Source organism: Gorilla gorilla, chromosome 8 (assembly GCF_029281585.2).
Source record: "Gorilla gorilla gorilla isolate KB3781 chromosome 8, NHGRI_mGorGor1-v2.1_pri, whole genome shotgun sequence".
NCBI classification, from domain to species: domain Eukaryota; kingdom Metazoa; phylum Chordata; class Mammalia; order Primates; family Hominidae; genus Gorilla; species Gorilla gorilla.
In genome coordinates, this window is record NC_073232.2 from 29,799,482 (window position 1) to 29,826,160 (window position 26,679).

A 26,679-nucleotide genomic window follows, 5' to 3' on the forward strand; every position below is an offset into this window, starting at 1 on the left:
TTGAGAATAATGGAGTCACATCAAGTATGACTCTAAATATATGGGGGAAAGATGAGCGTCTACTTCTCTAAAATACAGTTGTTAGGAAAAGTATCAATCACCTGCCTTTGCATTATAAACTGGTAAAATGACTTTAAAGGTGTGAAGAATAAAAGATTTCTTTGAATGTAATAGATTTCCGAGTTTCCTCTTCCAAAGAACCCAATCTATATGTTAATGACTTTAAAAGAGGACTTTCTTCTTGAACTGCATCCGTGAATTATTTCAACAACAGGGAATCGGAGCAGGCCACAAGTTGGTGTCTAGGTAAAAACTGCCAGCCCCTTATTAAGTGCCCCCAAAATGGTCCCGTCCAATATAACCTATTCAGCCATGCACACATTATCATTTCTTCCTAGACTTTGCCCAAAAATGGGGTCATAATTGTGGGAAGTGGAAAGTGGGGCTCGGAGGAAGCGCAAGAACAGGAACACATGCTGGTAGAAAAGGGAGGGAAAATGTTTGTTTGTAGGGCCAGGATGCCAGAAGCTACGACTGTGGGCCTTGAGGGGACCATAGCACCCATCAGCTAGATGACAAGATAGAAGGGATACACAACAACCTGTCAAAAAAAGTCACCCAGGCCCGGTGGCACACATCTGTAATCCCAGCACTTTGGGAGGCCAAGGTGGCCGGACTGCATGAGCTCAGGAGTTTGAGACCAGCCCAAACCCTGTCTCTACAAAAAATACAAAAATTAGCCAGGTGTGGCAGCATGTGCCTGTGATCCCAGCTGCTTGGGAGGTTGAGGTGGGAGGATCACTTGAACCCAGAAGGCAAAGGTTGCAGTGAGTCAAGATTGTGCCACTGCACTCCAGTCTGGGTGACAGAGCAAGACCCTGTCTCAAAAAAACAAAAAGAAAAAAGTCATCCTGATGAGTCACTGGGAACCCTGAGGTGGGGAACACCTGACTGTACCCACAATACCAAAGTCCCTGAAACCTTTCAAATAAGTTGTTAGTCAAATGAGAACAGGACATCAGCTCAAGGTTATGAAAATTCTATACATACAATCCCTTCATTCACACATGGACAATGCATTTGATAGTGTAAGAAAAAAGTTACTAAGATGATCACACATTGCTGATGTTTTTCTGGTTTTCTTTTGCCCTCTTCAGCTCTGGTGGATCAGAAATTGCAGTTCCCCGTTGAAGTTCTCCCTTATATTTTACCTAAGAAGGATAAATAAGAACTTTAACAGATAGCACAATGGGCTCCACTGAAATACCACAAAGGACGAGGCTCAAAATTAGCACCATCTTTTTACACATTTTTTTCCACAGTTGATTACATCAACCTTCAGGCTTACATATACGCCCACATTCCGATGGGTCTGATTTAGCAAGCACAAGTTGTTGCTGGTACTGTTTAAATATGTCTTCAATAAATGCTTTCCTCTTCAATATCAAAATTAACCATAAATTCCACAAATAAAAGTAACGGAATCATAAGGCAACATGCTTTAAAAGAAACGCCAGAATGAAGTCATTACAAGAGAACTCTTGTGAAGTCCATTCCCTGTCACCCAAGAAGGCTTTTTACTGTCTTCTGACCCTGGGGCTTCTCCCTTCAATAGAAGCTAAAGCTCTCTAACTCCTACCACCTCCCAGGGATATTATAAGGATAAACAGTGTTGAGCCTCATTATCTCCACCCAGGAGAACCTACTCTTACATTTTGAAGTCTTTCAAAGGTACTTGTTTTGGAAAAAGAAGGCTTTTGTTTGTATTGGTGAAAGTTCAACAATACGTTCCAATCTCAGCTCTGCCTTTACTAGCTGGGTGGGGGGCCAGGGTTGGGAGGCCAGCATGTCCTCTGACCTCCCCAAGACTCAGTTTCCCACATCTACCAACCAGAGAAACAAACAGTGCTGACCTCATGGGTTTACATAGAACATTAGTACAGGGCCCAGCACAGAGTAGCGGTGCCTTGTTAACTATTTTTGCTTTATTCACAACAGACTATTGAATGACTGAAAAATGTTTTCCATTTATAAGGCTCTTTGACTTGATACTATGTCTTAGAATGCCAGTCAAGCCAGGTCTTCTTTTGCCCTGTTCCAATATATATATATTTTTCTTTTCATATTGACATCAGATCCAGTATTCTCCATTAACTGCATTTTTTTTAAAGAGATTTACCAACTGAACTATGAGGTCCTTGAGGATAGAAAGTGGGTCTTACCCATCTTTGTGTCTGGGTGACCAGGACAATGCCCAGTACATTTGGGTACTTAATGAAGACCTCTTGAATAAGCAAACACAGCTAAGGTACAGCAACACAGTCCCAAATTTCCAGGACACGCAGTTCATGCCCTTCAACAAGGAAATGTGAAAAGGAACATCCAAAAATGCAGAGGGTGTAAAACTTTTCCTTTTTAAATTTTTAGATAGTTTTATTAAATCTGGAGATATTCCATTTATCATCATCATTATTATTGCAGTTGTTAAATTTTACAAAAGAATTAATGCTGCATGTACATATTCACTTTTTCATGTTATAATGATATGATTCATCCATATAATTGCATGTTGCTCAAATTCATTTTTTTTTTTTAACTTTTAAGTTCAGGGGTACATGTGCAGGTTTGTTACACAGGTGAACTTGTGTTATGGGAGTTTGTTGTACAGATGACTTCATCACCCCGGCATTAAGCCCAGTACTCAACAGTTACTTTTCCGGATCCTCTCCCTCCTCCCATCCTCTCCTGTCCAACAGGCTCCAGTGTCTGTTATTCCCCTCTATGTGTCCATGTGTTCTCATCATTTAGCTCTCATTATTATGCAGTATTCGGTTTTATGTTCCTGTGTTAGTTTGCTAAGGATAATGGCCTTCCAAAGGGCATATTTTTAAATAAAAATATGTTATGTTTGAGAAAATATAAAAGGAAACAGAAACGACTTGCCGCACTCAGCTGCTCCTGGTTTCGCCTCACTCTCTCTATCTCCGGGGTCATGCTTACCGGAGTGGCCTTGTAGTTTTGCTCTTTATACTGGAGCTGAGAGACAAGGTGCAAGACAGTTTGAGATTATGGGAAATAAATACATCCCAAAACATTGCAACAGATTTTTTTTAAACGTCACATGGCTACAGAACATTCATTAATAAGATCATCATCAGGATTTCATAGTGAAATATGTATTGCTTATAGATTTTATCTTCTTGGCGATACCAGTCTTTTCCTTGTCAGGTGGTTTTGTTGTTGTTGCTATTTTATTTTTGAGACAAGGTCTTGCTCTGTTGTCCAGGCTGGAGTGCAGTGGCGTCATCACAGGTCACTGCAGCCTCAACCTCCCAAGCTCCAGCGATCCTCCCGACTCGGCCTCCCAAAGTGCTGGGATTACAGGTGTGAGCCACCACACCCAACCCTTATCAAATGTTTTAAGTCACACCTTTCGTTGTTTTCCTTCAGATTATATTATTTATTGGTGGCCTCTCTGAGTTTGATCTTATCAGTAATAATGAATAATCCCTTCATCAGTAAGAATGAATTCTATGAATTCATTTCTTCATAGCACTAAAGCAACATTTATCAAATTGCTATTTTATATTTAAAAATAATAATTCTACATTCTTATCATTGGGAAGGAGAGTAACAAAATCCTGTACCTGAACTTTAGTGATAGACTATTACTGTATAAAGAAACCTTGAACTTCAAAGGTTCTTCTCTATGCCGTTCTAACATTGGAAGCCCCATCTCTGACCTAGCATTATAGAAATTTTCCTGACTTAATGCACAGAGGTGTTTTTCTTAGCTGGGGATCTAACTCCATTGTTTCTGGTCAGCTTTCCCAACAATTCCACAACACCTCCCAAAATAAATGAGCATCAATAGAGAAAATCAGAATGGCAAATGAACTTTTGGCAGACAGAAGTAGAGCTGGAGGTTAAGATCTCATTAGAAGAAACTTCACAGGGACAGTTTTAGTGTCTTTTTAGACTTTAAAGCTCAGGTTAGGGAATTTTCTTTTACAAGAAATCCCCACAAGACCTACAGGGCCTGCTGATGAAATAGACTTGAGGTCGGGTTTGGTGGCTCACGCCTGTAATCCTAACAGTTTGGAAGGCCGAGGCAGGTGGATCAGCTGAGGTCATGAGTTCGAGACCAGCCTGACCAACATGGTGAAACCTCATCTCTACTAAATATATAAAATGAGCCAGGCATGGTGGTTTGCATCTGTAATCCCAGCTACTCAGGAGGCTGAGGCAGGAGAATTGCTTGAACCCAGGAGGCAGAGGTTGCAGTGAACTGAGATCACGCCACTGCACTCCAGCGTGGGTGACAGAGTAAGACTCTATCTCAAAAAACAAAACAAAAAAAAAAGAAAGAAAGAAAGAAAAGAAAAAGAAATAGACTTAAGATGCATACTCTTAGTAGTGAACATGAGAGTGAAGGGAAGTTGAATAAGTTTAAAAAATAAATGAAAAGGGGTAAGGTTCCTCTGGCCTCTTTCCTCGATATGTAACTTTCTGTGTGCCATGGTATGTAGTTTGAGATGTTAGGCAGATTCTTGCGACTGGGTGATTGAGCTAAAGGGAGGAAAGTTTCAGTTTAATCTATATCAAGCTTGAAAGAAATCACTCTGGCTAAAGCTCATAGGGGTTACATCTGAATAGTAAATTCACATTATTGACATAGAGAAACTCTTACTGCCAATTTCTAGTGGATGTAAGTTTGGGTGCATAAGTTTGACAGAATCTTCATATCTTGTATTCATCCCTTCACAAACATGCTGTGTGCTTCACAAGCAATATCTCTTCAATACTCTTATCCTTGCTTCATATAGAGGAAATTTAGGTTTCGAGAGGTGAATGGCTTACAACAATTATACAACAAGTAAGATCTGGAGTTAGGATCAAACCGTCCAACAGTCCAGGATCCAGGGTTCATGTTCTTTTCCACCACTTGAGTGTTATCCAAATTTCCCAAATTTCTGCTATTTGCATGCCCCTTTCTATATGTCATACCAGATAAATACTACAAATAACACCTACACTGTTATACTTTTTCATTAAATTAATTCACTGTTTATTTTCAAATAAAGTTATTTCTAAGAGATTGTTATATTTCTACCATCAATTGAAAACTAGTCACCCTTCTTTTGGAAGAAGGTAAACATTAGAACAATTTAATCACGAAGTCAACTGCTCTTAAACATTAAGATTATCAGTAAGCCACATAATATCTACCGGAATGCCATAATGGTATATGAACCACACTTTAGAGACACTGTGGGAATCCATACTACCTTTTTGTGATCTGTATCTCAACTTCCCTCTCCAGCATACTCTCCTGCCATCTTTCACCCCAAGTACTCATCACACTAAACCCTCTTCTTGAATCCTGGAACAAGCCTTGGATCTTGAACATATTTGGTTTGCTCTGCCAGGAATGCCTTTCCTCACAAAACTCAGCTCTAAACCTTTATTACCTTTTCAAGATCTAACTCCAACGTTACCCCTTCCCCAAGGCTCTTTGTCTCTGCCACTGCATAGCCTTCCTTCTGCGTTTGCACGGCACTTTGCAAGAGGCATTATTACTTATGATTAAATGAGATATTGCAATGTAAAGTACCCAAAATGCATAGTAAGCACCCAACAAATAACAGTTATTGTAATGGCACTTAAACAGTGAACATAGCTATATACTCCTATCTCTGTTTCTCCTACAAACCTTGAGGATGCCCACGACCCCTAATCTCAGGGCATAACTCTCATCTTTAAAATCCCCCAAGAACAAGAACAGAGAAGACATTCAATAACACATTTCATGTTTAGTTTTGTCACTTGTTTTGTTTTGTAGACTAATATATATACATATATGTTATCTACCTATCTATAGATAGGTCTATCTATAGATAGATATCTATACCTATTTTCATAAATATATATATTCATAGATATCTATACCTATTTTCAGAAATAGGTATAGATAAAAGAAATAGAAAATTTTCTTTTTTGTGATTTGTTTTGTTTTGTAGACTAATATATATATAGTCTATATATCTATATAGATAGGTAGTAGTCTAACTAGATATAGAAAGACTATATAGAGATATATACAGACTATCTAATATAGACTATATATAAACTAATATAGACTATATAGAGATATACAGACTATCTAATATAGGCTATATATAGATATATAGAGACTATAGATATATAGATATATAGAGACTACAGATACATATATATGTCTACAAAACAAAATGACAAAACAAAAAAGAAAATATCAATATATGTTTCTGAAAATAGGTTTCATTCTTTTTTAATTATTATAGATTCAAAGGTACAAGAACAGTTGTGTTACATAGATATATTGCATAGTGGCGATGTCTGGGCTTTTAGTGTAACCATTACCCTAGATAGTGTACATTGTACCCAACAATATTTCACCTCTCACCCTGCTCTCACCCTCTTACCTTTTGGAGTCTCCAATGTCTATGATTCCACTCTGTATGTCTGAATAATATGTGTCTTTAATAAATAAATGCTGACACAAGGCATTAGGCTAGGTGTCATGGAGGGCATACAGATGTGTAAAATGCTAGCTCCACTTTTAAGGAGCCGATCCTCTCGCAATGAGGTTCATTGTGATAGGATTTGACCTGTACAGGTTTTATGCTGTCATTATGTGTTGATATACAATAAAATTTTTAAAAAATACTTAAGGAATATGATCACATTGCTGATGTTCTTCTGGTTTTCTTTAACTCTCTTTAGTTCTGGAGTATCAGAAATGGCTGTTGCATGTTTAATCTCTTCTTTGTATTTCACCTGCATAATTTATAAGAATATAACGTTAACTTTATTCTATGCAAGGCTTTAAAATATTGAGAATTCTTCAATTGTAACTATTGCATAATTGAATTTTATTAATTCCAACATTACTTTTCCTTCACTGGGGACATAATTCTTAATTTTATATGATGCTTTCAGGATTCCTTATTCCTAAGGTACAAATAAATCCATATCTATTCACTTATTCATCACTATAGGAGTTTTTTAAGTAAAATAAGCAAATGTTGCTTATAAAAATAAATGTTATCATTAGGCAGATGCAGGAAAAAAACCTTGTAAATTATCGTAAATAAAATGATTATTTTCTATCCAAAAATCAGTTTCTATTAATATGGTAATTAAAATTTAACAAGTATTTAAAGGCAAAAGTCAAATTGATTTAGCCACAGAGTCTGGGGAGCATTGCTTGTCTGACTGAGAGAACGTAAATAATAAGGAAATAAATAAGAAAATAACTTATTTCCTTACAAGGAAATAAGTTATTTCCTTGTAAGGAAATAAGGAATTCCTTATAGAATAAGGAAAAAAATAAAGTGAGCACAATAAAAGAAGAGAAAAAGGGAGATGGAAGGAAATGTACTAAAAGCATAGACCACTGGGTCCTGCATCACTATAAGGAAGGTCAGCGCCAGGAAGTCAGGGATGTCTGCTATCCACACAATCACAGTAGGAAAAGCTCACCTTTATCCCGGCTTCTACTTCACTCAAAATCTCCCCCATCAAATATATTTAGAGGAAGATCAATCAGGCAAATGGTAATACAAGCATACAGTTATGCATGGGACAAGAAAGAGTTCTTTGAACTCATAAAATGATTAGTGATACTATCACTTCAGGTGGTATTTTAATATGTCTAAAATTCATGGAAGATAATTCAAATTCAATCTTCCTTGAATGAAAGGATACATATATATGTAAATATATGAAAGCATAGGCTCAACTTAAGAGGCCGTGTTGAAATTTAGTAAATATCTAAATCTACATGAAACATGTTTCAGAAATCACCCGGTAATGTTTAAAATGATTAAGGGTGAAAACCATGCAGACTGTCATAAAGAAACAGTACCTAAATATCTCAGATATCATCTATGTCTTAGTATCTGTGGATTTCATATAAGTAACAATGCCAATATTAGTCTAGACCCAAAACAGTTAAATTGGAAGTTCACTGAGACAGGCTACCTCTAAATAAAATTCAAAAATAGTTCTTAAGACAGAGAGCTAACAGCTAAAAGGCTTGTACTCTGGAGGTGGAAAATGTCGAGATCTTTAAATGTTAGAGAATCATATCTTGGTTTGACAGATCTAGCTAATCTTAAAAGGGCAACTTTCCATTTGAATACTAAGCAGGAGTTTATGGCCCAACCTCATGCAGATACAGAACTATGCATTTATTGTTTGCTAGAAGAGGCTGTGGGATGCTAAGAGAAGAAATGATATACTGTAATACTCTGTGGGATTTTCCTCGGGTGAGAAGCTTAACATGATTAAAGATGAACACTTTTGTTTTTCAAAGGGACTCTAATCAAAATGGCACAGTTATTTCACTGTAGTCTATAGAATTGCACACTACAGAATATTTATAATATTAAACCACAGTACATCGATGGGTGCATTTTAAATATTATCATTGGAAAGAGAAGCAATGAATATTTTATACTTCTCTCCCAAACTAATTCATCTACCAGGCTAACACAGGCTCTCACCATGAAAGATCAGAAGAACACATTCATCCACTCTCATCCACACCTTAAGCCCAGGTCCTCCTTACACTTTCTTCAAGAGACAGCTCCATGCATGCTACAGAGGTTTTATTGCACTCATATTCTGCAGACTTTTTATACTTTTATTTTGAAGTATACTTTACTATTGCATTCTCTTACCTCTCCTACACTTTCTTCACAAACACTGACCCACACTGATATTCTCTGGATGCTGCATAATGACCAAGTGACCCACAGATGAGTCTAATCAAGGCCATTCTGCTTGGATTACTTAAAGGGAAGGTGCTCTTTCCAAGGATGAAGGTGAAAAGATAAGTCAGACTAAGGGATTTAAAGAACGAATCCTTTTTACTTCCTCAAGAAACTAAATGTAATGGACAGGCACAGTAGCTTATGCCTGTAATCCCAGCACTTTGGGAGGCTGAAGCGGGAGGATCACTTGAGGTCAGGTGTTTGAGACCAGCCTGGCTGACATGGTGAAACCCCATCTCTACTAAAAATAAAAAAAATAAAAATAAATGGCCAGGTGTGGTGGTGTGTGCCTGTAATCCCAGCTACTGGGGAGGCTGAGGCAGAAGAATCACTTGAATCCGGGAGGCAGTTGCGGTGAGCTGAGATTACGCCACCGCACTCCAGCCTAGGCAACAAAGCAAGACTCTGTCTCAAAAAAAAAAAAGAAAAGAAACTCAATGTACTAAATATACATGGGAGAATATCAAATTGGTAAGGAGAGCAATCATCCATTGCAAATGTCAAACACTCAATGGAAAAAACAATTTATCCGTAATATTAAGCACCTTAATGTTAGAAGGACCCTTCCAACAGAAGAGGACCCCTCCCCCCAGTCTAAAGGATATTGGAAGCTAAGTTATTTCACAATTTATAGTGAAGATGTGTGATTTGTTTTCGTTTTTGCTGGAAGAAGCAGAAGGTAAAATGGGCTGGAAAGAAGAAATGGGCAGAAGTGTGTCTGATAAAAAGCTTAGAGATGTGACTGACATCGGTTAAAAATGAACTGGTACTATTTGCCTTTTCAAATCTAATCCTTCACTTAAGCTGCCAAATAAATGTTCTGGGGCCTTTAATCATTGTATCAGGGAAAAATTTCTTTCTTCCAACTTGTGGAGAGGTACTGAAATGTATCCTTTCTCTGCAAAATCTAATAGAGTTAAAACTCTCTTCAAAGAGATGAAATCTAATCCTAGGTTTCATTAAAATGACCTAGCTCTTCTTCATTGTGATATATCAAAATGAAACACTGCTTCAGAGTCAAGGGGAACAAGGATACAGTTTTTGTTCTGAAAGTTAGATCTTTGATATATGATGAAATAGCATTTCAATAAAGTGAAGAATAAAAGGAAGAAAACCATCAGTTGAGTAAAGAAATAAAAACATTTGTCTATAGTTTCTGTTTGCTTTTAGAAAAGATAATTAATGCTGTAGAGAACTTACTGAACTAATATTCTGCTGATTTTTCTTCACTCGTTCGATCTCTGGGGTATCTTTCACTGCAGTGCCAGCTCCCACTTCTTTCTTATAAAATACCTTTATTATAAGAAAAGGAAAAGAATAACTAAGCTTGTCAGAATTCAAGTCCTAGATCCGCTTCTTAGAAAGACAATTTCTCAGGTTTTATAATAATATGAATACTGCATCTATTTATGAGTGCCGGAATTATAGGAACCAATTAAATAATCCATTAAGATAATCCACGAAAACTTTGGTTTTATATCCCATAATCTCACAAATAACCCTCTCCTGCTCTAGGTCTAGACCACTACCATGGCTGACTGCAGATTATTTGCTTTAAGAATACACACTGGCAAACCAGAGTTCCTTTCTTCAAATATAAATATATGTCCCATGTGTATTTGAGAAAAAGCAGATATTACAAAAGCCCATTAAGCCGTTATCACTGAATTCAAAAAGAAAATGACATTTTAGGCAACTTCTATGCTCCAAACACAAGGATGCCCACATTCTCTTCCAAGAAAATGTTAGCTTATCGTCAATATCAATGTTAATTTTAAGTCTATCTTCTTCATCTTCCACTTATTTGTTAACCCTCTCCCATGTGTCTCCACCCCTACTAAAGTCTACCCTTCCAAACCCAAAGCAGAACAAAAACACAAGAGTATTTATGAGTGCTCTCGTTATGAGTACTCTGCAGAAAAACAGAGTAATTATAGGAAAGGTAAATGAGGATAGAATTACTCCCTTTCTTGACATTTGGTAATCCAGTGGCCCCCGCGTGGGTGGGAGAGCACGGTAGGAGAGATGTTTTCCTCCAAAGGCTAGAACTATAGAACACTATAGAATCACACAGCCTCTTTTCCTCATCCTTCCATCAAGACTTTCCCATTTCTCAGTACAGCCTGGCCATCCCTGTGGAGACCCAGCAGACACCTGACCAGCTTACTCTGAGAGCTGGTGCTTGCCAACTAATTGGGAGGTAGGAAATATTCCAGAAGTCCTCACACTTACTAGAATTTATATTTTGATGAGATGCTTGCTTAACTATTAATGACTGAGCTAATTCTATGTTAAAATATTAGTTGTATGGTCAATTTTTACAATTTTAGAACAGAAGTCAAGTTTATACATTTATTAATGATGGACTCAGCCTCTTAATTAATAGTGCTGATGCACTATTTACAATAGCAAAGACATGAGATCAACCTGAATGCCCATCAATGATAGACTGGATAAAGAAAATGTGGTACATATACACCACGGAATACTATGCAGCCATAAAAAAGAATGAGATCGTGGCCTTTGCAGGGACATGGATGGAGCTAGATGCCATTATACTTAGCAAACTAATGCAGGAACAGAAAACCAAATACCGCATTTTCTCACTTATAAGTGGGAGCTAAATGATGAGAACACATGGACACATAGAGGTGAACAACACACACAGGGGCCTATCAGAGGGTGAAGTAGGAGGGGAGGGAGAGGATCAGAAAAAATAACTAATGGGTACTGGGCTTAGCACCTGGGTGACAAAATAATCGTAAACAAATCCCTATGACACAAGTTTACCTGTGTAAAAACCTGCACAGGTACCCCCGAACTTAAAATAAAAGTTAAAAAAAAAAAGTGCTGATGCAATTCCTCTTCCTCAAAATAAAAATATCGAAGTTTAGAAATTTATTAACAATGAGTAAATGGTTAGATATATTATCAGTAAAAACAATCAATAACCAGGAATAAAATCACTTCATATGACTATTTTCATCTTCAAAGTAAAATCTGTGTAGAAGACAGACTTCTTTCCTGAGTTAAATTTTAAAATTTAGTTAATAACTGTCATTTATCCCAAAGAGGAAATTTTGAATTTGTAATTCCTAAAAAATCATGAAAAATGATAATTTGTAAAAATTATCAGTATTCTTATTATTTTAAAGAAATAAAGATAATACACTTGCAGAAAATTCAACTAAGACAGCAGAAAACATCAGACAATGAGGAAAAAAGATCATTTCTTACAAAACGAAATTTCAAGGTGGCAACTGAAAAGAAGTAATGGCTACTCACCGCACTAATGTTTTGTTGAGTTGTCTTAATTCTCTGAATTTCAGGAGTATCTGCTATGGTAGAATAGTTAGAAAGCATCTTCTCTGCTTCATCTTTATACTTTCTCTAAAAATATAAACAGTTAATATAAATCTGAAACTATGTGTGTGCGCATGCGTGAGAGGGAGGGAGGGAGGCAGGAAAGGAGGAAGGGAGAGAGAGAGAGTAAAAAACTGTTTTTACTGACTTACACTCCCAGAGAGAGAGAGAGAGAGGCGGAAAGAGAGAGAGAGAGGCGGAGAGACAGAGATAGAATGATACCATTCTTCGATCTCTACCATACGACATGGCTTCTAGATTTATGCTTTGCTTCCTACTTCAGGTGAAGATAGATTTGATTAAGGGAAAGTTACCAGTATTTTGAAGTTGAGATTAAAATCTTAATTTTCTCTCCACTAAATGAGCTACTATGAGCTCTAATACAACCCAGGCAATATCTTATCCTAGTACCAGCACTTACATTGTACTTACTATGTAATGGGTATTGTTCTAAATACTTAACACACACTAGCTCATTTAATCAACCTGACAAGCAGATACTATTATTATTTCCATCTTACAGATGGAGAAACTGAAGTACTAGATAGTAAGTATCAGAGCCTCAACTTAAAACCAGGCTCTCTGATTCCAAAATCAGTGAAGTTAATTATTCTGGAAAACTACTTAGAAAACGTGGCACATATACACCATGGAATACTATGCAGCCATAAAAAATGATGAGTTCATGTCCTTTGTAGGGACATGGATGAAATTGGAAATCATCATTCTCAGTAAACTATTGCAAGAACAAAAAACCAAACACCGCATATTCTCACTCATAGGTGGGAATTGAACAGTGAGAACACATGGACACAGGAAGGGGAAAATCACACTCTGGGGACTGTTGTGGGGTGGGGGGAGTGGGGAGGGATAGCATTAGGAGATATACCTAATGCTAAATGACGAGTTAATGGGTGCAGCACACCAGCATAGCACATGTATACATATGTAACTAACCTGCACATTGTGCACATGTACCCTGAAACTTAAAGTATAATAATAATAAAATTTAAAAAAAAGAAAGGTAACTACTATTCATGTTGAAATGCACCAGGCTTCATTACACCCTCGTAAGTATCCCAATTGTATTTCAGTGATTAAAATCCCTTAAAATTAGATATATTCTCACATCACACTAAAAAAAAATCTATGCTGTTGAGTTAACGCAGGAAATCTGACAGCTCAGGCACCTTCACTCTCAATACTTTTACTTTCAGGTGTATATATCATGGTTGTAATACTATATTTACATGATTATTAGATTTATCTGTAGCTTTCCAAGAGCAAAGCCATGTCTAGTTTTGCCTGCAAATGGGTGCTCAGGAGGTATTTACCTACTGAAGGAATGAATTTGGCATTCTTGAGAGAGTAAGTAACTCTTCTCCACTGACTCAAATGTCTATTTGTTGTTTAATGCATTGACCTAGGATTTTAGTTAAGCTGATATGGCCAAGCCAATGTCTCCAGGTTCACGAACACTGAGAACAGAAGAACACACACTTCAGGACCATCCCAGCGGCTGTGTCGGCTGTGGAGGCTGAGAGGCACACAAGTCCTCTGACATTTGACTCTGCCATCTTGATACTACCCTTTTGAACTAGTGGATGGTTAATGTCCTTGCTTATGTCTTAATCAGAATTTTAACAAATTTCACCAAATGTTGTTACACATTCCTTTCTGCATAAACTCCATTAATCAAATTAAATGCTATGGTCAATTTTAAATAACCATTTTCATTTTTTTCATTCCTTCTATTTTTTTCCATTGGGAGTCATTCTTTTTTAGTAAATGTTACAGCAAAGATATTATTTGCTAATGAATGTTTTTGCCCAAGTCAGATTTTATAAATAAATTCTTCTTCCATAAATTTTTGTGGTCATTACTTCTCCCACATCCAGCTTGGTTTACAGAATATGGGACAAGTATATTTGAAAAATCTAAATTTTACCAAGAAAACCTCACTGTTCCCTTAATTTTTACCTAATGCTAAACTTCACTTTATAACTTGTGCAGCTTTAGCCACTGTTAGCTTTATTTGGAACTATTTTAATATTAATATTCATTATGAAATGGTTAAAAGACAAATCGTTTGTAATTTATTTTTCTGTAGTATTAGCAAAAGCATTTGAGCCAAGTGTCCAATAGGGTCAAAAAAAAAAAAAAAAAGAAAGAAAGAAAAGGTTAAAATATCCTTGGGCTGGGCACAATGGCTCATGCCCACCGAGGCAGGAAGATAAGCTTGAGCCCAGGAGTTTGAGGCTGCAGCAAGCTATGATGGTGCCACTGCATTCCAGCCTGGGTGAAAGAGTGAGATCTCCATCTCTAAAATTTAAAAAAAAAAAAAAAAAAAAAGTTTCAATGTCCTTGGACTCAAAACAAGGACCCCCGACAGAGAGGCTGTAGCTCTCCATAATGTCTGTTGCATTGAATCTATGACTGTTGCCCTATTCATTAGTAAGGTTAATCAAGTTTGGCCAATGGTTTCTTAGTGAAAGAGTACACTAACTCTGAATGCAATGCCCTCAGAAAGATATCATTCATAGAGACATACAAAGCACATGGCAACATGACATTGGAATACACGATTCTGAGCATCTTCATTCTTGACCAACCTGGCTATAGATTTCAGATGTCCTCTTGGCTCGAAGGATATCTGGGATATCCATGCTCACTTGCATTCCTTTCCCTTTAATTTCATTTTCTAAGTCCTTCTTGTATTGTTTCTAAAAGAAGAGAAAATAATCTTAGAGCTTTGCTTAAGCTTTAATAGCGATGATGAAATTTACATGTTTGAATCTCAAAGCCACCCATGTGGAAAGAACACTTATGCTCTTTCTAGCTATGATTCACGGCATTTATTTTAAACTTTGTATCTCGCTGCTGTCTTACCTGGCTGGCCATCTCGGATGCTTTCTTAGCTCTCTGGACATCAAGAGTGTCTGTGCTCACCTGCATCCCTTTCCCTTTAATTTCAGTCTCCAGATCTCTTTTATAGTCTTTCTGCAGAAAATGAAACATACAGTTAGTGCTCTCCAATCATTTGAGAAACTTCTCAAAAATCGAGATGTCATTTTGACATCAAGACCATGTCTTTTGGAATGAAGTTGAATCCTTATTTCTTTTATTTCTATAGAATAATAGAGTTTTTACTTGTGGTAGGAATACGACTTAGTATAACTTATTCACCAGTAATCAGAAGAATTTTTTTCTGCTAATCTGAATTAAGAAGAAGAAAAAACACAGCTAGCCAAGGGGAAAATTTAACATTTCAATGTGATAAACTTGATATATTATTGGGTCATATATGGCTTAGTTAAGTGTCAGTCAAGAGTGATTGTAAAATTGCTGTTTTTCACTCTGTAGTGAATAAGAGTTGGCTGCTTCTCTGGAATCCACCCCTTCTTTTCCCTTCATTGGCTCCCTAATTTGCCACTGGACAACTCAATGTTCCCACTCCTAAACCATCCAGCTTGGGTGAGACTGGCTCAAATCTCTGGACTTAGCTGGGCTTAAATAAATCATTATTCCCTTCACTGGCTCTCTGATTTGCCACTGGACAAGTCAATGTTTCCCACTCCTAAACCATCCTGAAACTGGCCCAAGTCTCTGGGATCTGTTGGACTCAATAAATCATTATACCCCATCACCCACACTGCAGAATTGGTTCCAGGATGCATGCATCTTTTTTTCCATATAAGAGCTGCTGGAAGCCTCTTTGCAAACAAGAATGTCTACCTAAGAACTGCCAGCTGAAACTATATCTCATTATTTGAGTCCTAGATCAAGCCGTGCCTAGGAATTTCTCTACTATTCAATCATAAGAACAACAAATAAGTTATCTCTGTTTTTTTTAAGCCAGTGGGAAATGGATTACCTATTGCTTACAAGATAGTCATAATTACATAGACGCACATGTCTTTAGGGACCTTTGTCACATTTGAAAACTGATTATAAAATTCAGAAAGCTGTACATATATAAATTGGCATTTTCTATATGTATATTATTCTTCAAAGAAAAATGTTATTTTAAAAAAAACTATTAACTATAGCCAATTAAATTTGCTTTAAAACAATTATTTCTTATCATGCTGACACACTCCAGATTTGTAGATTCTCTGCTGCAAAGTAAATGTTGATTTGCTTATTAGGAGATCCTCAAATTTAGATAAGTGATAAACAAAAATCTCAGTCTTGGAGTATTTTGCCTCCTGTCTTCCACTCATAACCCTTCCTGTTTTTACTGACTTACACTCCCAGTATCACTTTTCTAAATAAAAGTTTACATAATTATGTTTAACTTTCAAAATAATAATATTCAATTATTACTATGTCTACAAAAAGCACTCTGTTTTAGTCAGCCTGTTCAAAGCCCCAAAATGAAATGTTTCATTTGAAGGCCAACAAATATGATGAAACTGAGGCACTGATAACAGACAGCCACCAAGGTCTGATGGTAAAAGGATGTAACAATTTTTTAATATGAACTTTCAAATGTAAAGGTGTTCTAAAGCACATAGACTACATTAGACACCCTTTGCATCAGTTATCTGTTGTCTGCATAACAAAACACACCAAAACTTAGAAGGTTTAAAACAACATGGCGGCATCTACATTCCAAGAGGGCAAACCCTAATGCAGAAGTGTGTTTATAGTCTGAGTCACATTTGCTGATGTCTCATTGGCTAAAGAAAGTCACATGGTCAAGCCCAGAGATATGGGAAGGCTTGACTCTTGAGGGTCATTTGTGTCACAATAAGATCCATTGACTTTATTTGAAAAATAAACTTTTGATATTAAAAATAAACTATGGCAAAGTCCCGAACATTGGTTGAAAAGGGTCTGAGCCTGTCATTTAGGCAAAATGGGATATGACTATGATTATATGCAAATGAGATTTTTATTATTATTATTTGGGGGGCTTTTATTGACTAAGACTCTCAGCCTGAGAGTGGAGACTTCACCAGAGCCACGTGAATCAATTTACACTGGATGTGACTGGAAACCATTAAAGAATTGCATGTGAGGAGAGTAACAAAATTTCATTTAATTGCCTGAAGGATTCTTCTCCTGCTGGGTTAAGAATGTCTACTAGGACCCTGGAGGCAGAGCTTGCAGTGAGCCGAGATTGCGCCACTGCACTCCAGCCTGGGCGACAGAGCGAGACTCCGTCTCAAAAAAAAAAACAAAAAACAAAAAAGAATGTCTACTAGGAAGGCAATAATAGCAGAGTTCTGGTTAGGAAGCTATGGCAATGATCTAGAGGATAGAGATAGTGGCTTAGGACTAGGGTGGCAAGAAAGATGGATTTAGACCACCACTATGGGGGTGGCGTCAATAAAGCATGCTGATGACAGGAATCAAAGTGACTTCTATGCTTTGGTTGGCGCCATTTGAAGATTGGGGAAACCTAACCTAGGGGAAAATTAGGGATTCTAGTTTTGGCCTGTAATGTTGAGATCCCATTATACATTTCCCTTGCAGACAACAAAAGATAAACGGTCACATATTCACATCCATGTTACAGAACACTTAATTTTTCTGTTAAGAATGAGGTAGACCTATATGAAGGAACATGGAAAAAAATCCTTAATATAAAGTGAGAAAACAATCAACCACTTAAATGGGGTCTGACCCCATTTAAGATTTTTTTAAGTCTCTGTGTGTACATGTGTATGTTTATCTATATAAACACAAAATAGATTTGGAAGGTTCCATAACAAACTTATAACAATGACGATCTCTCAGGACGAGAACAGAAGTAGGAAAGGGATAAAGCAGGTTTTCACGTCCCTGTTCCTCATGCTGCTGGCTGTCCACCCCTGGCCACCACTTCAAAATGGAACACTTATTGATCAGGAAACCTATACCATCTCCACTTCCTTTGTCTTATTCAATCATGGCAATCCCATTTCCCTGGCCAGTGCCTAACTCTGGGGATGTCAGTCATTTTCAAAACAATAGTAACTTCCCTAGCAGCTAAGCAGCTACCTCTGGCCTTCCAGATTTCCTGTAAGGTGTCAGTCCTGAGTCAGCTCTTCCTAAGTGCAAAGGTCACACAACAGGTCTCAGGATACTCCACTGAAGCCCCCACGTAACCAGCCTTGAGATAAGTGAACAGGACCCCTTCACCTGCACCCCGATTTTTTCTTCACATACACTTTTTATAAAATCATCACATCCCAAAGCTTCTTTACTCCAGTGATCCTTTTATATTCTCAGATTTTCTGGGGAAGTTCAAGAGGTGTAGAGAAAGTTCTAGGGTATTTCCTTTGAAAAATATGCATATGGTCTGACTCCTACAACCTTGTGATGTGATATCCATCCTGTCACAGAATTTAAGACAAAACTTCTAAATCAATATCCTGTATCCCATGAAGAAAAAACTGGTGTTATCAGATGAATGAACATGGTCATTCAGGTTGTATCAGACCTCCATCCAAAATGCTGACTGTGTAGAAATTTCATGCGTGCTGATCATGTCAACAAAGGCTATTTTAAGAACATGCAATCAGACAGGAATGACTATTGTTCTCATGTAAAGTGTCCATATATGAAGTTCTGCTCAGAAATTTGGAAATACAGATATGCCAAGCAGCACATGATCCATTAAAAAATACCACGAAAACATTTATCATAGCCTAGATTACCATTAAATCTGTTGTATTCTGAAATAAGGTGTGCAGGGGAGTGCATGTGTGCATGTGTGTGTGTTCAATTAAAATGCCTTCCACCAAGCTTTCTTGATATATTGGAAGGATATGAGCAAAGCAAAAACTGTAAATTTTCAAACTGGCATAATGCTTTGGAATAGTCTCCATTCCAAACTGTTAAACCAGCCGCAATGCTTTGAGAAATTCCATATAGTAATCAAGTTGCTAATACGATTTGTTAGGTTCCAAAATATGAGTCTTAAGGCCTGCATCACGCACCCTACTAACCTCACTCGCTATCTCTGCAGCCTTCTTGGCATGCTGCATTTCAAGGGTGTCAGTGCCAGCTTGCATTCCTTTCCCTTTAATTATTGACTCCAGGTCTTTCTTGTATTCTTTCTGCAAAAGACAACATTTTACAACATTCAAACACTCAGTGGGCAAACATGCATCTGCAGTCAATGATACTAAAAAAAAAATAGTTAGACATATTTTACAAAAGAGGTAACAAAGCTCCTTGAGTACTATGAATGATCACTCACAACTAACTTTTCTGAACTGCTTAGAATGATAATCTCATTCTCACTGAAGAAGGGCATGCAAAGCTCCAAAAATGTTTAGTATACAAAGGCAATTGCCATGTGAAAATCTTCACTGACAATTTTCTTTGGGGCTGGAGGATAGGGAGGTGGGTGTAAATGAGCTGCTGTTGTACAAAACAGATGAACTTGGAGGCCAGAGCACTCACCAGCTGTATGACACTGAGAATGCTTAACCTTTCCAGTTTACTCATCTGCAAAATGAAGGTAGTAATGCAAGCATACCTCATTTTTATTGTGCTTTGTAGATATTGCATTTTTTTTACAAACTGAAGGTTTGTGGCAACTCTGCTTGTCAAGCAAGCCTATCGGTGCTATTTTTCCAACAGTATGTGCTTACGTGGTGTCTCTGTGTCACATTTTGGTAATACAATATTTCAAACTGTTATGGTGCTTTGTGATCAGTGATTTTTTTGTTTTGACAGAGTCTTGCTCTCTCGCGCAGGCTGGAGTGCAGTGGCGTGATCTCGGCTCACAGCAACTTGTGCCTCCTGGGTTCAAGCGATTCTCCAGCCTCAGCCTCCCCAATAGCTGGGACTACAGGCACGCGCCACCACATCCAGCTAATTTTTGTATTTTTAGTAGAGACCAGGTTTCACCACGTTGGCCAGGCCGGTCACGAACTCCTGACCTCAGGTGATCCACCCACCTCGGCCTCCCAAAATGCTGGGATTACAGGTGTGAGCCACTGCATCTGGCCAATCAGTGATCTCTGATGTTACTATTGAGACAGACAGATAGGAGGGGGTCACTGGCAAAACTCCAACTGGCCTGTGCACTGGGAAGAGCATGCGCTGGGGTGGAGCCACAGAAGTTCCGGCAGTTTGCAAGAGGGAGGAGCCTGGCCTCTCCTATTCCTGTGTGGAACCTGGGATTCAAACTGTGAGGTGGGAAGCACTCTAGCAGGGACTCTGGCCTTGCAGAGAGTCCCTGTTTCCCCCTTTTCTTCCTTTACACCCAATAAAACTCTGCTTTACTCACCCTTCAAACTCTCTGCAAGCCTAAATTTTCATGGCCTTGGGACAAGGACCCTGTCTTTAGCTGAACCAAGAAGAAGTCCTGCAACACTATTGTAATTGTTGGGAGATGCCACCAAATGCACCCCTATAAGTCAGTGAACTTAATCGAGAAATGTTGTGTGTGTTCTGGCTGCTCCACTGATCAGCCGTTCCTCTATCTCTTTCCCTCTCTTTGGGCTTCCCTATTCCCTAAGTCAAAACAATATTGAAATTGGGCCGATTAGTAACCCTACAATGGCTCCTAGATGTTCAAGTAAAAAGAAGAGACGTGCTTTAAATCAAAAGCTAGAAATGACTGAGCTTAGTGAGGAAGGGACGTCAAAAGCCAACACAGGCCCAAAGCTAGGACTCTTGAGCCAAACAGTTATTCGAGTTGTGAATGCCAAGGAAAAGTTCTTGAAGGAAATTAACAGTGCTACCCCAGTGAACACATGAATTATAAGAATGTGAAACAACCCTATTGCTGATATAGAGAAAGTTTTAGTGGTCTGAATAGGTCAAACCAGACAAAACATTCCAGACACAACATCCCCTTAAACCAAACCTAATCCAGAACAAGGCCCTAACCCTCCTCATTTCTATGAAGGCTGAGAGAGGTGAAGAAGCTGCAGAAGAAAAGTTGGAAACTAGCAGAGGTTGGTTCATGAGGTTGAAGGAAAGAAGCCATCTCCATCATATGAAAGTGCAAGGTGAAGCAGCAAGTGCTGATGGAGAAGCCACAGCAAGTCACCGAGAAGATCTAGCTAAGATAATTAATGAAGGTAGCTACACAAAACAACAGATTTTTGATGCAGACAAACCAGCCTTCTATTGGAAAAAGATGCCATCTAGGACTTCCATAGCTAGTGAGGAGAAGTCAATGTCTGCTTCAATTCTTCAAAGGACAAGCTGACTCTTATTAGGGGCTAACACAGCTGCTGACTTTAAGTTGCAGCCAATGCTCATTTACCATTCTGGAAATCCTAGGGTCTTTAAGAATTATGCTAAATCTACTCTGCCTTTAAGAATTATGCTAAATCTACTCTGCCTATGCTTTATAAATGGAATAACAAAGCCTGGATGACAGCACATTTGTTTAAAGTATGGTTTACTGAATATTTGAAGCCCACTGCCAAAACCTAATGTTCATAAAAGAAAGACTCCTTGAAAATATTAATGTTCAGTTACAATGCACCTGGTCACCAAACAGTTCTGATAGAAATGTATAAGGATATTCATGTTTTCGAGCCTGCTACACAACATCCATTCTGCAGCCCATGGATCAAGGAAAATTTTTACCTTCAAGGCTTATTATTTAAGAAATACATTTCATAGGGCTATACCTGTCATAGATTGTGATTCCTCTGATGAATCTGGGCAAAGTAAATTGAAAACCTTCTGAAAAAGATTCACCATTCTACATGCCATTAAGAACATTAGTGATTCATGAGAGAAGTACAAAATATCAACATTAATAGAAGTTTGGAAGAAGTTGATTTCAACTCTCATGGATGACTTTGAGGGGTTCAAGACTTCAGTGGAGGAAGCAACTGCAGATGCAGTGGAAATAGCAAGAGAACTAGAATTAGAAGTGGAACTTGAAAATGTGACTGAATTGCTGCCATCTCATGATCAAACTTGAATGGATAAGGAGTTGCTTCCGATGGACAAGCAAAGAATGTGGTTTCTTAAGATCAAATCCTTGGGAAGATGCTGTGATCATTATTGAAATAACAACAAAAGATTTAGGATATTACAAAAACTTTGTCATTAAAGCAGCAATGGGTTTGAGTGGTTGGTCTCTAATCTTGAAAGTTCTACTGTGGGTAAAATATATCAACAACATCACATGCTACAGAGAAATCTTTCATGAGAGGAAGAGGCAATTAATGTGGCAAACTTCATTGTCATCTTATTTTAAGGAATGGCCACAGTCACCCCAACCTTCAGCAGCCACCATCCTGATCAGTCGGCAGCCATCAACATAGAGACAAGATCCTCCGCCAGCGAAAAGATTACCACTTGCTGAAGGATCAGATGTTCATTAGCACTATTATAAATAAAGTACTTTAAATTAAGATATGAATGTATTTTGAACATAAGCCTATTGCATACTTCTTAGACTACAGTATGGTATAAACATAACATGTATACGTATGGAGAAACCAAAAAGTTCATGCGAATCACTTTATTGTGATATTTGCTTTATTAGAGTGGTCTGGAACCGAACCCATAGTATCTCCACAGTGTGTCTGTACCTCCATGTAGGATCCATTGTGAGGATCAATGACAGTGCATAGCACAGAGGAGATGATCAACACTGGACACCTTCTTCCAGTTTTTCAATCTTATTCTCCTAGGCCAGTCCTTCCTTCTCCTAATAAGGCCTAATTAATGCTGCTCCTGCCGCCATCCTGCCATTCAACTGCATCTGTCTGTACTTTGCCATTGAGAGAATAAAACAACTTTTACACATGCTACTGACAAGTAATTACAAGACAATCTCTGCATGTGGATTGGACATGTCACGGCAACAGAAGAATTTGCAGAAAATGACTAATGTAGGGATAATGTGATGACAATGTTAGCCACAGACCTCACCAGGGGCACGTGTTGTTTATGGCTGACCAGCATCCATTCCTCCTCCTTCTGGCAAAAAGCTCCATGATTTCCTTTTGGAAATGACCTCTAAGTTCTCTCAATCCATACCCTTGGGAAGGATTGATTTCCATCACCTCCCTAGTCCCCACATATATTTTTAATTCTACTAAAGTGCCTTTTAAATGTTTCCTTTATTTAAAGAATGTGAATATAGCCGAGATTAAGGTCATGTTTTAAACACATAAAAATTTAGAATGTTTTCTATAAGACACTGTTAAACTACCTCAACAAATGGGTGACCATGAGAGGATAATCAGCACATTCTACTCCCCCAACCCCAGACACAATGATTATGCCAGGTGTGAGCACAGGATAGAGATTAATCCAAGGAGATTCAAACCTAAGACTTTAATTGGAACTATAAAAAGGGATTTTCACTTCCCATTGGGATTACTGGCCATAGATATGAGTTATCCTGTTATTAAGAGGGTTCATTGCATGGAGACAGCCTTCCAGAAGCAAAGCCAATAGTGAAGATAACAGAACCAAGAGATGGAGGAAGAGAGACATCATCTGAATTCTACCTTGACAGTAACTCAATCTTCGGATTTTCTATTCCATGAGTGAAGACATCTCCTTTGATGCCTACCCTAGTTTGAGTTGGGTTTCTGTCATTTGTAACCTAAGAGTCACCATCACCGTCGTCATCGCTATCATCATCATCATTATCATCAGAGTTTCAAAATATGGGGACAAGGCTTTAAGCTCTTTCACTGCTAAATTCAGCCAAAGTCTCTTAAAAGCACAGTGACACTATATGAACCAAAGTAACGACATAATACAAGGATTACAGGACTGAAAACACTTCAGAGACATTTCAGTTCTCCTTATAAAGTGCATGAAAAGTGAGCAGAAACCACTTTCATTTGATAAAGAGGCTGAATAAGGTTCAAACAGCAGCCCAGGGCAAGACTGGGAGAGTCAGTTGGGTTATGAGTGGCAAAGCATGTGAACTTTCTACCTGCAGTTACTGATGGACCATAATAACATACCTTCCCAATCATCTGCCTTTTACCTGCTTAAAAGATGAAGTTAAATCTCATTAAACTATTTTCATTTATTTTATGGATTTTCTCCAAAATGGGGAAACGGCCATTTTTCTCACATCACATAGAAAGAGGATTTTAAAAAAACTTAATAGTCCAAGAAAAGACTACAAGGATATAGCTGTTTACAATCACTTACATATAAAAGTTATAGATGTATAGAACCTTTGAGAAAGATTGACACATAAGAAAGTCAGCTAAAAACATATTCATCTAAGGTGTTAAATAAACATACTCACCTCACTCGCCATTTCAGAGGCTCGCTTTGCTCTTTGGATATCAAGAACTTCTGAATTAAGTTCCATTCCTTTCCCTTTTATTTCATTTTCCAAATCTTTTTTATATTCTTTCTATGAGACAAGAATATCACAGTTCAAAACTTAGCAGGAATCACTTTATTCAGTGTGCTATTCTACATGTTTTCTAGAGATCACAGAAATGAGAAAATATTACTAGGAAGGAATGAATCAGACAGCTAAGTATTCATGCTTTTTTCCTACAGACACTTCATTTTCCCCTCTACCAAGTTCAGAGTGGCTTCCAATATTTTCAGCCTTTTCCTTTTCATACTTTCTGTCAATATGTTTTGGTACCATAGTGGATTTTTTTAAAGACATCTTCTCTTTCAATGGTGAGGAAGATCTTAAGAACATGTGTTCCTTATTAATTGTTTAAAGTATTTTTGAAAGTTCTATAAAACATGCATTACCAAAAAAGAACATGGTTGCAAAAGAATGGAAAATTACAAAATCAAAAGGAGTGATGTAGCCAAAGTTTTTTTTTTAAGTTTAAAAAGTGAGCAGAAACCACTTTCATTTGACTCAGGTCATTCCAAAATTATAAGCAGCCCATTCCAATGTCTAGTAAGCTATTAGGAGTTTCAATTACTTGGGCTCACCACAGCCTGACAGATGGTACTTGAAAGCAGATACTTCAAGCACTATCCATCACAATTACTTTAGGTATTTACTTTACCCTTCTACAAGCCTCAGAATATTTCAAGGCCCCCTTTACTATCTCTGATGGAATCTATGGCTCAACATTCATGATGATGAATGGAATCATCCATAGATAATTAAATGTGCATAGATGATGGAATCTATGGCTCACGATGATGATGATGATGATGATGATGATAGTGATGATGATGGTGATGGTGACTCCTAGGTTGCAAATGACAGAAACCCAACTCAAACTAGGGTAGACCAAAAAGGAGATGCATTCACTCATGGAATAGAAAATCCAAAGATTGAGTTATTGTCCAGTTGGAATTCACATGATGTCTCTCTTTCTTCATTTCTTGGTTTTGTTTTCTCTATTGGCTTTGCTTTTGGAAGGCTGTCTCCATGCAATTTAAAGAATTGTAAAACCAAAACATTTTCTACAAATTAATAATAGTTTGAATTTCACCCATTTGAATGTCATATTTTAAGTAGATCCAAATGCCTTCTATGAATACTTACATACAACTTATTTTTCTCTGCTAATGAGTTGCTTGTTTTCTTACTTAATTGCATATGAAAATCATAAATATCTTATTCCTATTCAACTAAGTTGCATTTATGATTAACTTGCCAGATGAAAGATGAAATTTCCTTTACGGATAAGAAATCAGGTTCCAGTTAATTCTAGGGTTCATTTCATGTTACTTTCCCTTCATCCATTATAATTAAATTAGCCTGTCCTCTGCTCAACTAATAGCTTACTAGACATTGGAATGGGCTGTTTTATAATTTTGGAATGATCTGAGTCAAATGACCCGGGTGAAAGTCAGACCTCTTTCATTTATTTCGTGGTGTGACCTTCGGGAGTACTTTTAAGTAACTCAACCTTGATTTCCACCCTGGTGAAATGAAAATAAAAATACTTGTTCTAGTAATGTCAAAGGGCAATGGGGGGATCATAGGAAATGAAGTATAAAATGATACTTTGAACACTCTAATGCAATGTCAATGTAAAAACCACAAAGTAAAAAATGCAAAGTTCATTTGAAGCTAAATGCTTACAAAGGGAAGTAATAATTTAATTAAGTCATCAAAAGTCCTCTTTTTCAAATTAGACAAGCTATAACTATTTTTTAAGTTAATTTTTAAAAAATTCTTATTGGAAGTTGACAATTTATGGTTGCGTATATTTATGGGGTACAGAATTGCCATAATTTATGAATACAATGTGGAATAATTAAATCAATCTAAATAATATATCCATTACCTCAAATATTTACTTTTTCGTGGTGAGAACATTTGAAATTTACTCTTAGCAATTTTGAAGTGCACTATATACTATCTTCACCACACTGTGCACTAGATCTCAAAAAAAGTATTCCTCCCGTTTAGAGATTTTGAACTCTTTGACTATCACCTTCCCATTCCTCCCACCCTCCAGCCTCTGTAACCACCATTCTACTTTCTGCTTCTAGGAGTTCAAGTATTTTAGATTCCACATAAAAGTGAGAATATGCAGGATTTGTCTTTCAGTGCCTGGCTTATTTCACCTGGCATCATAGTCGTTATGAACTAAATGTTTCTGTCCCACCAAAACCC

The 26,679-nt window shown here is 37.5% G+C and overlaps 1 protein-coding gene across 10 annotated transcripts in view; it reads right to left on the reverse strand.

Moving 5' to 3' along the window:
* The window catches only part of NEBL (nebulette), a 395,085-nt gene that overhangs the window by 36,534 nt on the left and 331,872 nt on the right, over positions 1-26,679 (reverse strand). For 6 of the 10 annotated variants that reach the window (XM_055353839.2, XM_055353845.2, XM_031015317.3 and 3 more), the window contains 9 exons: positions 24,376-24,486; positions 19,121-19,231; positions 15,072-15,182; positions 14,795-14,905; positions 12,105-12,209; positions 10,020-10,112; positions 6,727-6,819; positions 2,944-3,036; positions 1,119-1,211 (listed from right to left, as the gene is read on the reverse strand). The exons of 3 other annotated variants lie outside the window; for them this stretch is intronic. In XM_055353839.2, coding sequence (XP_055209814.1) covers positions 1,119-1,211; positions 2,944-3,036; positions 6,727-6,819; positions 10,020-10,112; positions 12,105-12,209; positions 14,795-14,905; positions 15,072-15,182; positions 19,121-19,231; positions 24,376-24,486 — 921 coding nt within the window. The remainder of the gene's footprint in view (positions 1-1,118; positions 1,212-2,943; positions 3,037-6,726; positions 6,820-10,019; positions 10,113-12,104; positions 12,210-14,794; positions 14,906-15,071; positions 15,183-19,120; positions 19,232-24,375; positions 24,487-26,679) is intronic. One more of the 10 variants, XM_055353846.2, reaches the window with a different exon arrangement.